This window comes from Pezoporus flaviventris, unplaced genomic scaffold (assembly GCF_033815535.1).
Source record: "Pezoporus flaviventris isolate CSIRO_AGI_PZ_B2104156 unplaced genomic scaffold, CSIRO_AGI_Pfla_v1 ptg000037l, whole genome shotgun sequence".
NCBI lineage: Eukaryota > Metazoa > Chordata > Aves > Psittaciformes > Psittacidae > Pezoporus > Pezoporus flaviventris.
The window spans coordinates 19,260,092-19,280,021 of NW_026892585.1; the positions used below are offsets into that span (position 1 = coordinate 19,260,092).

A 19,930-nucleotide genomic window follows, 5' to 3' on the forward strand; every position below is an offset into this window, starting at 1 on the left:
ATGTCCTTTTTCAGAAAGCTGCTTTCCAGCTGGTCAGTCCCCAGCCCATACTGCTGCAAGGGAGGTTTTCTGTCCCACGTGAGGACTTGGCATTTGTTTTTGTTGAACTTCATGAGGTTCTGTCAGATCTCTTGTCATTCATTGAGGTCCCTCTGAATAGCAGCTTTGTCCTTCAGCATATCAACCACTTCCCCCAGTTTGATATTGTCCATAAACTTGCCAAGAATGCAAGCCATCACACTGTTCAGGTCTTTAACAAAGACCATGTGTGTTAACTTTTGAGGAAAACCTCTGGTTCAATGACTATTCTTTGGACTTCATACCTCAGATCAGATGTTTCTGGAAGCTTTTCATTACAAATATTTTGTGCTCTTCAGTATGTGGTCAGTTGTGAGTTTTAATACATCCAGTATTCTAAGCAGTCTTGTCCATGAATTAAAATAAAATGGCTTAAGAATGCATTTGTTTTTCTTGACAGAAGACCCATGGAGCTACACAGCTATTAATAGCCTATACAGCAAAGATACATCAAGAAGTGTAGCTATGCAGCCATAGTAGCTATGCAGCCATAGTTATCATAGATTGCAAATATTTTGCAATCCAAGTTCTAAGCAAAAGGGTCATTTCAGTAGATGATCTGTGTTTAATTGTGTCATTGTTAAAAAATGCTGTCTTAACACCTGTCTGTTCTACAATAAAAAAAATAATGCTAGAAACATAATGTTCACTTTTTTGAAAAACAAATCCCACCTGCTATTAATTACTAGTGTAAATCTTAATTTTATATGTATTTACTTGATTGCTCCCTTAAACCCAGGTGCTTACCTGGCTGGAAATTAGTCTTCATACCTCCAATTAATTGCATATAAGATTGCACCTGCAAAACATAAAAGACAGCTTTTAGTCAAAGATTCATTAGAATTTTATTAATTAAACAATGTAGTGGTAACAATGTGACTTAAGATTTAGGAAATCTGTTAAACAGATTTATGATTCAAAAAAGAAGTAAAAAATTCATGTTTTGAAGAGTCTTTTTGTTTGTATTTTCTTTTAGGTAAAGGAGATTTAATTGGAGCAAACCTATCCATTAGGGATCAAGTTATTAAAACAAATGCAGATGTTAAAGCTCTAACGTACTGTGACCTCCAATGCATTATCCTCAAAGGCCTCTTTGAAGTGCTTGACCTTTACCCGGAGTATGCTCACAAGTTTGTTGAAGACATACAGCATGATCTCACATACAATCTAAGAGAAGGCCATGAAAGCGATGTAAGTACCTTTAAAGGTGTCTGCAGTTATTGTTACTTTTAAGAGGCTTCTCATACTTAACCCAGTTCTCATAATTTTTGCCACAGTAAAAGAATAATATGCAGCTTATACTGAAAGGACCCCTCATTTCATTTGTTTGATAATTCAGACATTACCTACATGAATTGTTTATCAGTTGAACAGATCATAAACAGTGAACATGTCCTGTGTTTCTCATTTTTCCATAGAAAACATCATCTGTGAGATAATTTTTTTTAATATTTTGTCTTTTTTCCTTATTTTAAAAATAATTCATAGTTATGTAAAACATGTGTCCAAGTAAAGGTATTTAACTATACCTTTTCTAGAAACTCAAGTGCCAGCCTAATGAACATTCATTTCACAGATCACTTATTATCACTTCACAGTTAAGAATGTCTTCACACACATTCAAAATGAGAACCAGTTTTTTGTCATCACACTGTAACTAAAATGTGATTTTTCATTTAAATGAGCAATTTAATGTGAAAAAAACAACAAGAAATTCCAGATAAAGCACTGCTGAAAGAAGCAGTTCAGCTTAGCTGAACTTAACTTGGGTCAGAAATACTTCAGTTTAGACTTACCAAAATACTCTCACTGTAGTATTTCTTTACTGTGAGAGTAGTGGGACTCTGGCACAGGATGCCTAAAGAAGCTGTGGCTGCCTCGTCCCTGGAAGTGTTCCAGGCCAGGCTGGATAGGGCTTTTGGCAACCTGGTCTAGTGGCAGCTGTCCCTGCCCGTGGCAAGGGGACTGGAACTTAGAGGGAACTTACAGATCTTTAAAGTCCCTTCCAACCAAACCCATTCTATGGTTCTGTTATATTATGTAGCAAATATATCAAGTTTTAATAATGAAAAGTTTTTATAACAGCTCTCTTTTTCTGACCTAACCATATGGCTATAAACCTGTAGAGGAGAAAGTAATCAGGGCATCTCGTTTGCTTCTTGAAACGTCCCTAAACTTCCTGCTACTGAATACAGCAGCTGAGAGACTACACATCTGTATTGAGAGCTTTACTATTCGTTTATGTAACCAACACGTTTTCCTTGGGGAGGAATAGTTAATCTGGAAAGGAGTATAACTCCATGTAAAGATAGGGAGCTGATTGCATTCTCCTCTCCTCTCTTGATGAACCCCTCACAATGTATTGATTCATGATTTTTCTGTATGATGACAAATCTAGGGATCACCATCTCAGGTGAATACATACTCAGCTTTTACAAAATCAGGAACAAATCTTCTCTGCTAAAGTTGGCTGGGTGATGTACAAGCTCTCTGCTGAGAGCAAACCTCTACCAGCCTCAAACTGCAAAGGAAGGGATTTAAGGCAATGCAGGACATATCCAATCATTTTTTTCTGCTTTTAGAAAGAAAATATTTACAGCATTTGTGAATACACACAGGGTGAGGGTGGGGGGAAATCCCAACACTGAGTAGCATCCAGTATCATAGGCAAATAGATAAACCAAGACAGATTATTGCAGTTTCCTACATCCTTGGGTTAACTGTGCCCTCCACTAGTATTTCTCTTGTGGCAGAACTAACCTCAGTTCTGTGCATCTCATTTCTTATCCAACCTTTTTACTTATCAATAAGGATAAAAAGCAGGAATAAGGTGGCCAAAAATTATACAGCCACAAAAAGAGGGCTCAACAAATGAGGGAAAATATTTGTCGGTAGCAAAAGTGCTTGCTCCACTTCATCTAGAAAATGCCATGTCTCCATGAATAGAAATTGAAAGCAGAAATAATCTAAGAATTATCTGATGGTTTACTCTCACAGAATAGTAAGAAGGTATTCAGAAGTACATCTTGTGTATAGGAAAATATGACATTTTTAATATAACATTATTTCTTGGGAATGGTGCTATGGGAGAGTTTGGCAGCTGTGATACTGTATCTTGATCTCTCTCTCCCTGAAAGAGGGAGATTTTACCTTTGTGAGTATCTACGACTTCTGCAGCTTTATGGAAATTTTGGGTTTAGAGAGCTTTTCCATAGCTAAAAATTGAACTCTGAGTAAGTTTCTCACTTTCTTTTTCTTTGGATGTTTCAAATGACTGCAAATTTGCAACTGAATGTGAATTTAATGACGAAAATGTATCAGTAACAGTGTTTAGGGTACAGTAAAACACAGAATGGAATAGCACGCGTTTCCCCACTATGATTGCCAAGTACCTTCCAGTCCTGACCTAAAATATGATTGCATTTTCAACCACAGACCACCAAAACTGCCTTAGGTTGTAGATTTCCTAACACTTTTAGCCATCATTAATAAGGTGATGCTACAGAAAGATGCAGTCATTGTGATCTATTATCCCCTTCTTTATGGTGTTTGAACTGTCCATTGCACACAAAATTGAATGAGAAATTTGAACTAAAAGGGCCAAAAGTCATCAGAAGTTTCCTGATCATGGAGTGTCAAAGTTGGACACTTAGTACTAGGTCACATAACTACCCTACCCACACAGAAAGCTCTAGGGAAACTTTTTAATTTTGTTTTCTCAATTCATTTGCAAGTCTGGGTGTATAAAATGATGTGCTCCTTCTGCATTACAATCCAACTAAGATGGAAAAGGCTCCAGGATTTCCACAGCTATGTCACTCTTCAGTAAAACAAGGAGGAGCTGTAACGAGATTTCCTAGTAACAAGCAGAAACTGTAGCTGTCTGGTTATAGAAGATTGAAAGTGTTGTTTAAGTAATCTTGGAAGAAAAGCTCAGGAGATTTTAAGTACAGAAGTTGGCAATTGTGTAATTATTTCAGCCTCTAATGAGTAACAGAGAAACAGAAAGACACAAAAACCGGGAGAGAAAAGTTTCAGTGGTGTCTTACAATAGCTCTAAACCCAGCAATCATTAACTGGTTTATTATTATAACCATTAATGTGTGTGCAATCACACTGGCAGTGCTATTATGCCATCTTTTTATATATTCCTATCACAGCAAGATGTGAGTTAGGAAAAAAGTCTTTCTATTCGTCATATGTATTTTGTCCTTTGCTTTCTTTGCTGCTTTTTCCTGAAGAAATTTGTAACTGTGTTTTTAAATGTATTCAGTTAAATAACTGGACAGTTAGAAAAAGTTGATTTGTTTGGTATCTGGAGTTGTGACATTAAAAAATTTGCCCATTCAAGTGTTTCAATCAATGTCTCTTGGCCTGTGACAATGATGTCTTAGCAGTGAAATAGTTTGTTAAATGACACAGATTTTGACACCTACCTCACCCCATGTATATCATTATGCCCTATATGTCACAGGTTTCATACGCAGCAGGCAGTGAGAGAGTCAGATATCTAATATGGTAAAACTAAGTACTCATAAGAAGTTTTTTACAACATATAATACAATCATGTGAAAGAAACTGGAAATTATTTTGCTGTGCACTATCCCTGTAGAGCATGCGCTACTTATATATTTAGAGAGCAGTAGCAGATTTTGAATGCAAGAACAAAATTCAGCTGAAAATCTGCCTTAGCCTCTGTCTGTTTCAGCTAGTAGATTATGTTTTTGACATATGTTCATTCTGGACACTTTAATCATGCTTTTTCTAGTCTGTTGAATTTATGAATGGTGCTTTCCAGTATAGTAATAACTCAGAAGGAATTCTATGTTACATATTTGATTATCTATTGTGAATCAGCAATGGAAATAGCATGACATTTCTGACTTTTTAATGCATCTCTACTGTCTGCATGAATAAATAGCATTTTGTTTTAAAGAAACAAATCAAATTTATTAAGGAAAAAATAAGCAAATTTTTTTTAAATAGTTGCTTTTAATTTTGGCAATCCTTGTAAAATAGGAACTTGATAGAAACTTCAGTCACATAATTACTTACTGATATGTTTGATTTTTGAGAGCCAAAACAAAATCCTATTTCTTGGGTGTTACTTATGTGTTTACAATAAAACATATGCATTTAAAAAATTAAATTCCAAACCAGCTCTTACTATGCTGCTACACTTAGTCATAACTCCTCTACTTCTGCCTAGATCAGAGTTCATCCTGTCCACTGCAGGACAGTCACAGGTTGCAAAATATTTTTCATTATAAATAATTTCCACAGAAGGCTTCCCAAATAATTCCAACCACCTTTTTAATAGAGAAGAGGGGTTTGCCATGTTACCCAGCAGCTGTGTAGGAAAAAGTGGCTTACCTTAGAAAAGTTAAAAAGCCCTACTTTGACAGTTAAGAGTGGAGCTGGATAACTTTGAAGAAAACTTGTCATTTTTAAGCAAACTTACATGCAGTTAAGCACCCACCTTTGTCAATAGCTCATGTGTCAGAAGGTCATGTACTGCAGGCATAATTCACTGGTGTTTATCACCTGACACAGTAGGTATAAATTTTGCAAAACAAGAGGCCAATGAATTGTAATTTTTCTTTTTCTATGCAAGAATTATTACAACTGGGAGAACATAGAAGTGAGTAAATCACCTAAAGCAACAGAAGTTTAATACTTCATCTGTATGATTATTCCTGGGGAAAAAAAAAGTTGAAAACACCTCAAAAGTTATATTAGTTCCTTATCTTTCTCTTTAGTCCCCATTGGCAGTCACACAGAAGAAATTCCCATTATCTTATTAGGGACCTGAAGAGATTGACAGCTGTGTATCCACTTTCTTCCTGTCAGCCATCATATTTCCTTTTCACTTTATACCTCTTTTGATGTGAGATAGAGTCAGCAAACTTCTCATCTTCTTAGCAACTAAAGTATAGGAATGAAGGTGTTCATACTATAAGAAACAAAAATAATTTAAAATCTGTGAACATATAATTCACTTTGTGAACCTGATGTGTTGACTGAAGTAGGTCTCTTACCTGTTTCTGTGCATGACTACTCTGCAATCAGTGCTTCTGTGAAATATTGCTCAGTGCTCTTTCACATTTTACAAGCTACTCAGATTTTTTGATCATTCTCCTGGGACCACCTGAAACTTATTTTTCCTTCTTCCCTCTCTCTCTCTCTCTCCCCTTTTCCATCTTACCAAAATACATTACTCTATTGCTGAACAAAGCAGCCCTCAGAAAACATTTACATAACTCAACTTCTATATGGAATCAGTAACAGGATCGTGCAGCTGTAGAAGGGACATGACAGAGTTCCTTTACCTGTTTTACACTTAATTTCTGATTTTAAATTAATGAGAAGCAGTTTGGCAAAGAGCTTTGTCTTTTAGCTCTCTGTAAGGTATTCCACACGTCTCCTACCTGTATTCATGACAGTAAGCATGTTTTAGTTGATTTTTAGCTATTTAAGGTGGATGCTAGTTTCAGATAGTTGATGCTGCTGTTGCAATATTCCCCTCCCTGTACAGTTACAGTCCTTTATCTACTTCCTCAGCCTGTCAATTACCTGCTTCACTCAGCATGGGAGTAGAGCTGTCCTGAAGCTATACTGCAAGCCTGGTTTCACTCCTTTTTGTTGTCTGCTAACTCATAAACCTTGTTTACTTGCATTCATTGGTGAGTCTGATGTGTTGCACCCCTGAGCCATCAGTTCACCTGGTACCCCTCAAGATAATCATCTCACTATCATGTTTCTAATATATCCTTCATTATGGTACACTGCTGAGAAATAATTCAATAAGGAAACCTGTAATTCAAAGAGGACACACTGGTATGCCTGTCCTCTTGAAGGCTTGGTGGCCTTTGCATTTTCTTTCCTAATATCTTCACCTGAAGATTTTATTTTATTTTTTGCTGCTATGCTCCTGTTCCATTTCTGCAGCCTTCAGTCATTCTAATGTTTTAAAATAACAACAGCCAGTTACCTCTACTGCCTGTTATTGTCTGATAGTTTATTCCTCTGCTTTGTGATAATTTTCTACAACTTACTGGTGCAATTATGTCATTTTTCCATTTTTTTCTTTTCATTTATTCTTGTGGGTTTACAAGTTTTTTCTATTTTACACCTAAAATAAGTAGATGATTGGCTGTAAGGATGAATCCCACAAGATGTGAAAGAGGATAAAGGGGAGGAGAGGAAAATAACTCATAAAGTTTTGGCTGGGAATATGTTACATATATGTGACCAATCCCAAAATTCCTACCCCTGTGGTGGCTCTCACTTTTTTTGAATAGCTTAAAGACAGGAATCATGATTGTCAGTTATACATTATTTATGAAAAGGCTATTTAATGCATGTATGTAATAGGGATTTTCACAATTGGACTGTAGCACTTTGACAAATACAATTTTTACTGTAACTAGAACTAAAATATTTAAATAATTGAAAAAAAGTTACTTCTAATTTTAGCTTCTGAGTCCTTTTAAGCACTTTCCATTCTCATTCATTTCACTTCCTGTGATTATTGCATTCTGCATCAGATTATACAGCTTAACCAGAGGGTTACATGCTGAAAAAAACATATCCAGGCTGGCAAAGCAGCTTATTGATGTTTTTAGACTGGTGTAAGAAGACGGTATGAAACACTGTGTCAAACAGAATTTTAGCCAGGAAAAGCTTCTGGATCTCAGGGAGTATTGCCTTGGAATCTAACCATATTCCTATTTTAATTACACAGGGATGCTAGATGACAACTTTTTCCAATATGCTTCATTGTGCCTTAGGAAACATGATAATATAACTTTTACAATATTAATGGTATATCTTCATCTCTACCTTGAAAAAAGTGAAAATAAATTTAATCTTAATATAACTTTAAAATGGCATGAAGTTAGAGGGTGGATTTGATTATTTTTTTTTTTTTTTTAATAATCTCTTTATTTTGCATTGATATAGCAAGGACTAGACAGTGGCTTTAAGTTTAGAAGGAGTCTTACAGGAACCCATACTTTTATTATTCTGTGTAACGTAAGACTGATTTATGAAGCAAATGATAATACTACAATTTTTTCTATATGAATGCTGGTTCTGAAGGCACAAACTGTCTTGAGATGTAATGAGCAAGTTGAACTAGCTTATATGGTAAAGTTCCTATGTGATGTGCAGAGTTATAACCTCAGCATACATGCTGGAACCTGTGAAATTAAATATGATGTAGCCTTTCAGCAAACTGTGTGTCAAGTAGTCATTCTACATGGATACATGTGTTCTCAATTTTAATGAACTGGTAACATTCTTAGCGCAGCATTCTTAAACATCATAGGATAATAGAATAGCTGAGGTTGAAAGGCTTCTCTGAAGATCAACTAGACCCACCCTTCTGCTTAAAGATACAAAAGCAGATAAAAATGAAAAGCAAAACTTAGGTATGTACAAAAATGCAGTCTAAGATTTCACTAATGTAAAACAAATATATCAGCATATTTTTTCTTTTAATTATCTATACCTTCATTTAGTAAAATCAGACCTACAGAACCTGCCTACATCAGTGGAACTAGAGTTCTCCTGAAAATGCAGTTCCTACTTAAGACATATAAATCCTCTTTTCAGTGCTGTGACAAATAACAACTTTAGTAGCAAATAAGTACATAAAGAATTTACCTATATACTGTGCATAGTACGTTACTGCTTATACAGTAAGTGTTCAGAGACAGGATCCATTGATAATCTCACTATGTTCATTCCTTCAGAAAAATTGATATTAGATTTCTCTCACACTGGGTTTGGTTTTATATCATGGTACTTTGACAACTGAAGCAAAATTGTTCATGTCCATGTTGTCTTAGTTTCTAACTTATACAGAACTTCTTGAATAGCACAGCTGCCATGAGCTCCAAAAACGTATGCTGCCAGCTTTTCTGTATTATGCTTATATAGAAACACAAATTGCATCTCCAGGGAAGGAAATTAGGATGGCTCTCTTAATAAAGCCTATATACTTAGGCTTCTGCTGGTATCTTCACCTGCCAGGACATGGCCTCTTACCCTGAGGTAAAATCATGCAAATTGCTTTCACAGTTACCTTATGTCTGCTCTCTTCCCTAAAGTTTTGATTCTAAATATAGCAAGGGGACAGATGTGTGCTCAATTTGCACTTTGTTTCTTCCGGGGAGAATTCACTAGAGGTTAATCTACTGATCAAGTTGCCACGTGAAAAGCAAAATATTCATAATTTAGAAGAAACATTTCTGATTAAAAACAAAATCAAAAAGAAAACAAACATATTTTAAAATAAGGAAACAGATTATACTTGTCCCTGCCTTCTTTTTTGTACCATTTCTGCATCTATTTATGAGTCTGTGAAATCTTAGAGTTGCATGAAATTAAGCATATAAAATTTATTACTTTGAAACTGTTAGCATTCATTTTAATTTCCATTTATATTATATAAGTCTTTACATAACTGTAATCAAACTGCAGGAACATTGAAAAGTTTTCTCCACTGTATCTTTTGTCTGCAGTGATCTGCAAGCTTTTCCAAAAATGCAACCTGCCAGAGAAACGTACAGTCAGTGGCAGGTCTGTTGTCTATTGTGACAATTCCTCCTTTTGTCTTCTTTTGACCTTATTGGCAGTCTTTTGTTAGTTGTTTTTTTCTTCAGTTCTTTCTGGCATAAGTTTGCTTTGAAAGATGTACGTATAAAGCAGCATGGGACACTGTATTCTTTCCTTGTTTTGGGGTGGGATAGAGAGACGTGAGAATACAGAAGTAAAAATGACTAATTTATACCATCCATATTTATTATTTATTTGATTCTTGATTTGGAACAAGTGAGAGAGATTAGCTTTTGTTTCTGTGGCATCTTTAGTATGAAATTCAATAGATTCTGTGTTGTTAACGAAACAATCAATGTATAATTAATTTTTTTTTGCTAGCGAATGCAGTGATGTTAACAATTAGGTTTTAAAGAAAAATATGAAAAATATTAAATTTATAGTTTTATTCATTTAATACTAAATAGAAAACATCATGTAAGAAATTTGAATCCAAAAAAGTATTAATTTGCAAAAAATCTCATCCAAAGCTAAGTACAATCATTCAGTTATTGAACACTTGTCTGAACTTCACAGGCTACGATAATTTATTTGAAAGATAGGAATTATGTAGGATAATGATTTAGAAGAACATTGTAGAGCTCATGGCAATTCACAAGTATTGGTCACCTAGGATGAAATACTGGTGACAAATCTGCGTTTCAACTTTTGTCGCTAATTCAATATATTTTTACATGAGGAAAAAAAAAACATTTTATAGAAGGCTACACCAGTGTGTTGCTCTGAGTGAAAGGTTTTAGCAGATCAGTAATTAGGACAGGAAATCATAATTATTTACTCTCATACCACTTTTTTGCAGAGATAAAGTTATGTTCACGGTGAGGTCTTTTAAATTTACTTCCCTTTGACTTGCTTTTTCCATGTTCTTGTTCATCTTTTCTCTTTAAGAATGCTATTTTTGCAGGGAGAGAGAGGGAATTTGCTGGAGGAGGTTTAAAAACAAAACTTGAGAATTCTCTCTGATGACAGATTAGTTTCTTTTTACCGACTTTCAGGTATCAAGACATGAAGTCCCAGACCCTGTTTTATGTGTGTAAGATACAGTGTTCAAAGTTACAAGCAGTAAATATGGCTGCAGTGTATTACTAAAGAAGCAATTTCAACACTTTTACTGTGGGTACTGTGCTATGGAATAAACAGTTTATATGTCCTCTGTTTATCTAAAAATACCAATTTATTCATGCTGAAATTGTCCTCCAGTGGGTTTAAGGGACTGATTTTGGAAAAGGAAGTCTAATGAGTACTTTTCTCATGTCACATGTTCCCTACTCATACCTATTATTTTCTGTTACCTTTCCTCCCAAGGACACTCCTTCCCTCCCCTGCAAAAAGTGACCTGCCTTATCTTTCTCTTGGTAAGGTCATAAGGCAACAAAATGCTGTTACTAACCCTATTTCCTCTGCAGCCAGTTTTTCCCTTATGCAGCAACTAACAAGTGTAAAACAGAGCAGGGGGGGTAGATCCTCACCCATGGGTGTCTGTGGCTGCTGTATTGATGGACAGTGGGGAGGTCCTGAAAGCAGCAGGCAGTGTTACTACCAGTTGGTTGCAGAGCTGAAAGCACAGCCCAGGTGAAAGACCCTAGCAGGGCTGTGGGGAAATGCCACCAGGACATCTAGGAGACACCCATATGATTTCTTTGTCTTCTCTGTTTTCAACATGTACAATCAGCATTAATACATGTGCTTAGGAGGAAAAAGAGTAAGTGAGGAGGACTTTACTGCAAATAACATAAAGACTTCAGAAGTCAAATTTTTACGCTGTAAGATCTTTTTTGAGAAGCTGCTAATCTTTGGGACTGGTTTGGAGATTTAATTAAAGCTGCTATTTAACATTCATACTGCACCTGTGCCTAGAAGCCAAGCAAACAGATGCCCCAAAATTCTAGGCACTATTGTAAATTAAACTTCTTAAACATATGTGCAAAAAAGGACCATTAGCACTTCCTATTTCTGACTTTAATATTTTAGTACATTTTCAGTTTCTTGTTCTCCTGAATCTTGAAAGGAGATGTTGTTTCTTCAGTTGGCATAAATTTCAGTGCAACTGGGAGATTTCAGATTTGAGATCTCATCCTCTACTAATATCGTCCATTACTTTACCTAACTCAGGAAGAACACAGCAGTAATTTTATTTACATAGCCTAATTATTGCACTTGTTCTGTTTGGCAGCTATTAGAGTATTATTGCTAAATTTATTGATACACCTGCTACTGGCTTGGTTGTTGTGGGGTAGGATTTCTGCTTACACAAACTCAAATTTTGAGTATTTGTATATTATACAACTACTAGTACCCTCACTTTTACGAGCAACTACAGAACAGTTTTCAGGATAACCTGAAAGACTGGTGAAAAAAAAATAAAGAAAGGTTGAAGTTCTTTTACCTGAGTTTAGATAAAAACAAATTAATGTTGCGAATTTAAAATTCATGGGTGTTAAAACACCTTTTATCTTAACATGTGTGTTTAGAAAAACTGGAAATCATTTCTGAAAATCCTACCTAGCAGGCTAATGTTTTCCTATAAATACAGCCTGTATACAGCTCTCAGGGACTTGACCGTGGTCAAGGTATGGACACTCAAATAAACAACAGAATGTTCATAATGGATATTTTTCAGCAGTTCCAGCGGATTTTATTAGAAGTAGTTACACATTAAACTTGCATGATTTTTTTTTCTTCTTCTTTTTTGTTTTGCCTTCTGTTTAATCCAAGAAGAGAAAAATGTCATGGCCTTGAATAGCTGTTAGTCATGTTAGTCATATATCACCAGCATTATACTGGTCCTATTTTCTTCAGTCCCATCACTCTCTTTGAAAATTCACCAAAGATGCTACAGTTACTTAGATCATCTACATGTAAGGACTAGGCTGACGTAGGAGCTAAAACTACAGAGAGGCAGGGACAAAGCATTGTTCCTGCATGGGATTCCATTAAACCAGCACTGAAAACCACCAGGCACACATTCACCCATCCACATTCGTTCACAGGTTTGGAGCCTTGACCTAACTTTTTATTAAAGTAAAATGCTATTTTTGAGTGAACTTTTTCAATGAAAATAAAACTTTCTTTCCCTTTTATTTGTTTGGGTTTTTTTTCCTTCACAGCATCTGTTTCCAAGGAGTGTCGTTAGTTCAGTGCTATGTCACTATTTCATTTAGTACATTTGTTTTGTCATGAGTTTCTTTTCTTGTATCATCATAAATGTTTTGGTTTGAGTGCCTGTATGCTCTTAGAAGCTAATACTGTGCAGATGCACATATTTGCTACTTTTTTGTTTTGTTTCTTTCAGGTAATATCAAAATTATCAAACAAGTCTACATTATCTCAGGTATGTTAGTCACATTTTAACTATGCCAAGACTGACTTTGCAACATGTACCTTGTTACCACCAGAGCAAAGCTGGAAAAAGTCCTAATTACTTCCATGGTTTCAGAATGAGATTTTAAATAACATTCTGCAGATAGTTCTGCCACTGTCTATTTTATGAGTAAGAGCTTGTGATCTTTCCTTCCAGGTGCCAGGCTTGGATATCCTACTATAGCACCTGCATTTAAATACATGCCATTTTAAATACATTACCTAAGTCAAAGTTTTGAGTACAGATAACATTCATTCTCTGTGAGTATAGGCTGCATCACTGCCAGATCCTGTACAATTTGATCATCATGACAGCCTTCACATGACTGTTGTGATTGACAACAAGGATGTTATATTTTGTATAGAAGAGTCTTTTGCCACTGTTTTACATTTTTACCTTTTCATACATCTCAAACGGAAAGAACCTAGTTCACTAGATCTGTCAATATATACTAAGAGAAAAGCATTCATTCAATGAAAGTGTGCTGTAGCACACAGCAAAATTAAATCCATCCTGCAAAACATTTAGATGAATACCAATAGCTACTAAGAACATTTGGATAAATGTCCCAAATCTGCGTTTTCATTTCCACCCAGCCAATCTTACTTGGCCTGAATATGGGAGATTTGACTACACAAGCTCCTCTGAGGTTTTCTATCTAAAGTTAACAGTGCCTTAAACAAGCTTGATTAAGAGGGATAGCCCAAAAAAAAATATTAATACCAACCTTTTCTGAAACCATGAATTTGCATTTGCCTGTACTTTTCAGTCAGATGTATGGAATTTTTAATTTGACCTGGAGCCTGACTCTGCCTTTGCCCAATCACCTATTACCAATAAATACCAAGTTGTACCATGGGAATAACTGGAACTATTTTTGAGTTATGACCTGATCCTGAAATGAGCTTCATGTTGGCATATCTCAGCACTCATGGACAGTGTATTTTGTTACCATGAAACAATAGCAATCAATATATTGCTCTCTTAGACTGTGCTTTAATTAGTGCATAAAGTGGAGAACCCAAGTCTGTGTTGCTACTAAATTGCCTGGTTTCCAAAATCAAGCATTCAAATTGCAGTTTTTTCTAAGAACACATATAGCTCTGCTTTTTGATGGCTCAGTTCTGAAGCTGACAATGCCACACCACTGGTGCATTAATGGGACTTTATAGAAACTGAAAAACCTGCCTACTACCCTAGAAGTGTTTTCAGTTACAACTAAGAAGACAACAGAGGACATTCAGGCTTGAGCTGAACTTATGTAAATGTTATTAGTAGGTTATAAATATGAATAAATACAGATATGTTCCATATGTAAATGTGGATTTATATGAATTACCAGCCTCAGTTCTTTCCCTTAGTCCACAGGTTGTCTGCTAGTGTAACATTCAGAAGAAATACCTCAGTAAAGTAAGATTAATCTATTCAAGTGTATAGATGGCACATGGCTTGTAAAAGCTGGTCATGTAATCTTTCCTGGTAACAAAACTTATTGCAGAAAGTTCAGTGACCACATTGCTACTGACCATTTTAAATTTGTTAGTATTAATTTGTTAGTATTTTTCTTATGTATGCACATTTAGCCATAGTTGAGGAGGAAAGTTATGGAAGATTTCTAAAAGAGATATCTCTAATGAGAAATGAAAGATGTGCTGGACCAGAGTTTGTTCCAGGATGAATACTAGAAGAGATTCTATTTCTGAAACATCAGACTCTGAATTTTCCATTAATATGTAAAAATCTGATATTTTAGACAGAGCTCAAGGGAAATGGAAATATAAAGAAGAGACTTCCTTCAATTGTGGAAGATGAAGATGAGGATGAGGAGGGAGAAGAAGAGAGCAGCACTGTGTCACCAATCCATACAAGAAGCACAAATTTTTCTCAGCAGAAGAAAGCTGGAAGCAATAAAAGCCACCTAGGGAGAAACTTGAAGCAGTTGGCATCAGGAACGGTGCCCTTTCATTCACCCATCCGCGCTTGCAGTTCAAACCCCACAAGAGCCAAACATGAAACGGAACTCCATTACTACTCCAGAAGGAAGGATAAAAACCTTAGGTTACAGCTTTCAGCACTAACCAGCAGTGGTCCACCTGACCTGAGCCCAAGGTAATAGTTACAAATCATTACACTCTCTCATGTAACTCCTATAACATATATCATGATTGTAATATTATAAAATATTTCTGTTTCTTTAGTAGTTCATGCTTTTGATCCTACAATAAGAAGGAAAGCCTTCATATTGTAGGAACCATTACACACTATGCAGAATGTTAAAACTTTAGTCCTTTGTTGCAAAAAAAAAGTATTTCTACTAGTAAAGACGAAAGTATAAGGCAATTACAAAAATTATTATTTCAATAGTCTGGCTTTATGGTATCGTTTTGTCCTTCTATAATGATATGCATTCCCACAATAGCACTGTGAAACATTCTGAGTCCATCAGAAAGAGAACAATTTAGAAAGCAACTAGATGATTATAAAGCTTAGCTGTGCAAATAAAAAATTTCCTGGAGGACTGTAATAGAAAATGCAATTTTAGAGGAAAAAAAAAGATGGTTTTTTACATTAGAGAAAGGAAACCTTATAATGCAGGTGATGTAGATAATAAATATGGAGTTGAGAAAATCTTTTAGCTGTGACTTCTGGCATAAACAGGAGTTGTATAACAGGCTATTGTGGAATTATTAGTGCATGATTTAAATTTTTACTTGCATGTTACTTGTAAGGTGATTTATGTATCTTATTTCTAAATCACTGCACCACAGTAATTAACTATAAACTAAGAGATCAGTTCTTTACAGAAATCACAATCACTTTTTCACATACAAGGATCTGCAGCAGTTGATCTTCAAGTTTTGGTTTCTAGAATTTGAAGTATTTTACATGTTCAAGAATTTCCCTTACAGAGTGGTAGTTTCAACAGCTAAACATGAAATAGCCACAGCTTGAGCAGTATTTGTTTACCTCCATCAAGGCACCTGCCCCTAAGGATGCAATCATAAGTAGGACACTGAAACCTATACAGAAATCTTTCCCCCTCATCATATATTTGATCAGTACTGCTACATTTCATATAGGAGCTGGGCACAAACTGATTTTAGATTCGTCAATACACGAGAAAATAGTCTGTGGAAAACCAGCTTCTATACTAGAAAAATTGAAATTCATAGCAGGTATTTTCTCATTTCTTTCATAAATCTCATATGAAATTGGTTCAGGTCAGCTATGATAAAAGGTCATTATCATTTGCATAACAAGTGGTAATTCAGGGAAAAGCTACCTGTCACATTTTCTGCTCGAATCTTGTTTATTGATCTGAACACATACAGCCAAATACTGGCACTAAATGCTGCAAGAGTAAATGTGAAACAAGTATTGTTATGTATACTATTATTTCGTATTTACATTTATGATTTTCTAATTGCAGAGTAATCCTGTTAATAGGGTGAATATTGGCCCAAGACGTGTTTTTCAGACTTTAGCTTTCCAGCCAAAACACTTTCATGTTATTTCCCAGAATGAGTTTATATTATTAGAATATTTAAACTGACAAGTTAAAACCACTTTAAAAAGAGCCTTAAAAAAGAATTAAAAAGAAAATAAAACCTTAATTAAGACTTTCACTTTTGTTTGCTGTTAGACCACAGTGCAAAGGAAAGGCAAGGTTCTGGATGAAATGTCCAGTCAGTGCAGTTTTGAGATGTGTAATCACACTTTCTCAAGAGAATATACTTTGTATGCTTAAGAAACTTATTTTACTGCAGATGTTCCCTAGTGTAAACCACCCATAACTCTTCACTGCTCTTCAGTTCTTTCTACACCACAGGGAAGATAATAAAGACAGAGACTAGGTAAAATATTTTAGCAGTTCTTGGTGCAAAGAACAGAATCCAGCATCCCAATTTGTAAGATACAATCAATATCTTCCTGATCAATTTTGGGGTACTACCTATGAAGTAGAACACCACCAAAAGGAAGAAAGTGTAAGTGATAATAAAGGTAGTCCTAGGAGGAGGCATTGATGCATTCAATTCCCCTAACACCAACATAGGCAAGAGCACTGTAGCCCTCACTGACTGGGTAGAAGAGGTCACACATTAACCCTTTCCAACTTTTTGACTTCTAAGATCAGAGCTGTCCCTCTTCAGGAGAAAATTCAGGCCTCTACAATAGCTAATTCAGAAAGGGCTGAGACTTACCAATTAATTTTGTCCCCTCATATTTTCAACTCACTGAATTATATCGCTGCACAGCCAGTTCCTTGTATAAGCATCTTTCCAATTCTATATTTCCCACGTAGGATCCTGTATTTTGGCTTTCCAGAATGAGGTGGTTTATTGTTAATATGATTTTTAGTCTGACTCTTTAAACACTTTAAGGATTACAGCGTTTATAAATTCTAAGTCATTTTGAGTAGGTTTTCCCCTGTGTGCTTTAAAGGCAGTGAAAATGTTAGCATTTTATATAATTAGAAATCTCTACAAAAGGGATATTGGTATATAAAATTTTCTTTTTGAAGCAGTGAGGCCAGATGACATTAAATAGGTTTTATAGCAAATTTCAAACAATGCAATCATTCAGCTTTTCAGCTGCGGATAACAGTATAAACCAGAGCAGCTCAAGCACTGTATTTGAGTCTCATCTCCTCCCAGAAGCAGGTTAAGATTAGAGTGAAGGCTAGTAATATCCATCTGGCACCATGAATAGTCAGACATGACACAGAGTCCTAAATCCAGATGAAGAGCCAAGAAGGACAAGAATATACAGTATGTGCACAGAGCTTCAAGTTACATGGGTCTTTCAAGCCCAGTACGTCATAGATACCTCTATGTTGCCTGTTTTTCCTTTCTCCAAACATTCCCAGTTGAGAGGTTTGCTTAAGAACATTCTTACTAGATGGAAAGTCTAATTTCCACTATCACAAAGTTATCACCATTGAATGAGAGGCCAAGAACTGTCTGCTTTAACCCTTCCAGATTAATATTTAACTCATCTGCCCACTGTAAAACAGATTTTGAATTTTGTGCCTGAACAAAGCAAGAAATTGATGCTCCGTGTCTGTCAATTGGCAATTTTCTGAGCTTTTCATTGAGTTTAAACAGTTCTCTTTATAGCACAAATTATTGTACATGAGAACAAAAAAATATCCATAATTATCTATAATTTAATAATGTGTGTTGATTCCTTCACCTGATACCAAGTTTTCTATTCTTGGTTATTGTTTAAAATGCTTTTTTTTCCCCTTTGGATTTCTTGACACTGCAAATTGGAGGTCAGCTGTAATGCCTGAGTAGAAATAACTTAACAAAATACCTTTCCTAGTAGTTAGATACAATACCAATACTAATGTGACTGGGATATTGCAGCCTGTCCTCATATCTTCCTATGACAAATTTGCAAATGACATTGCTTTGCCTGAGTTAGTTTTACCCAAATTTGAGAATAGCTATTTGCATGGTAACACTTTTGACTGCAGTTTACAGAGATGCTTTCATAAATATGTTATGTTCAGGCTTAGACTCTGCCTAAGCTAGCCAGATATAAGAGCCTGACTGTTATGTGCAGGGAGATTTAAATTTCACAAGAGCATACTGAAGCATCTTTAGTTTGTGTAGAAGAAAGAATGGCAACAGATTAGATATGAAAAGCAAAAACAATACAGCTTTTGTTCAGACTCAGAATATACTGCAGAAGTCATGAAAATTTTGAAACTTCAGTTAATTACGTTTGGCCTCACATTCCTTTCTCTAACAGTAAACTTAATCTTTAGCGACTCATAAGAGGTTATACCAGTATAATAGTTTTTATTTTTCTCTAAACTTAATGTTGTGCAAAATTTATCATTGCCCTTTAGGAGTAATTTTGACAACATAATTATGAACTTGATATTTATGAAACTGTTTATGAAACTGCTCCATCACTTTGATTTTTCTCAACAGAATTGTTGATGGTATTGAAGATGGAAACCATAATGAGGAAAACCAAACCTTTGACTTCAGCTCTGATCAGCTCAGGCAGGAATCCAGGTTATCTCCTACAATTGGAGGTGAGTTTTACATGGGAAAATAACTCTTCAGAGAAAACAATTTTCATAACTTCTTTTTGATCCCCTTTATTTCTTTGATTCTCAGAAGTGGCATAAATGGATTTAACATATATCTGTACTTTCAATACCATTCCAGTACAATAATTGGTACTGTACAAAAATACAACAGGGTCCCAAAGGCCGTTTGTTCTTTTTCTGGAAGCAGACAGTCACGATAAAAAAGCTTGAAAAGAATACTGTATTTTAATGCATTATATTTTACCAGCAGTATTGTAGGATCAGCCAGTAGCCTCATGGTGCCAAACCGTAGGGCATGGAAGGTACTAAACACAAGGGGAAAATTTAATATAAAAACAATATAATGCCAAAATGAAAAAAAAAATAACAAACCTCCCCCCCCCCACCCCCCCCCCACCCCCACCCCCCCCCCCAAAAAAAAACCACCTCATTAAAAGCCATATGCAAATTTGGCTCTCAATTTTTGGTAAAGACACAGAGGAGTGTGGATGTACCTAGATTTTTAGGAGTAACAAAAAAAAAAACACCTGCATAGAAAAGGTTTCAGGAAGCCTTAAATGGCTTACACTGAAAAACTTGATAAAACAGCACCACAGAGGAATAGAGCATGTCAATATGGTGGTGTGTGTGAGGGAGAGAGAGAGAGATTGGAAGAAAAGGGAAGAGGGAGAAACCAGTGGACTAATGCTGAAGTGACACAACTAGTGCGGCTCAGACTGTTTCCAACATCCCCTCTTTCATGAGCAAACAGTTGTCACATAATTAAATACATTTTGCGTGGAGATTATTAGGACATATTTATT

At 35.6% G+C, this 19,930-nt stretch overlaps 1 protein-coding gene across 3 annotated transcripts in view; it reads left to right on the forward strand.

Moving 5' to 3' along the window:
- The window catches only part of KCNH8 (potassium voltage-gated channel subfamily H member 8), a 202,712-nt gene that overhangs the window by 166,670 nt on the left and 16,112 nt on the right, over positions 1 to 19,930 (forward strand). For 2 of the 3 annotated variants that reach the window (XM_061464918.1, XM_061464917.1), the window contains 4 exons: positions 1,055 to 1,269; positions 12,992 to 13,030; positions 14,814 to 15,169; positions 19,003 to 19,109. In XM_061464918.1, the coding sequence (XP_061320902.1) occupies positions 1,055 to 1,269; positions 12,992 to 13,030; positions 14,814 to 15,169; positions 19,003 to 19,109 (717 nt within the window). The remainder of the gene's footprint in view (positions 1 to 1,054; positions 1,270 to 12,991; positions 13,031 to 14,813; positions 15,170 to 19,002; positions 19,110 to 19,930) is intronic. The other variant, XM_061464919.1, reaches the window with a different exon arrangement.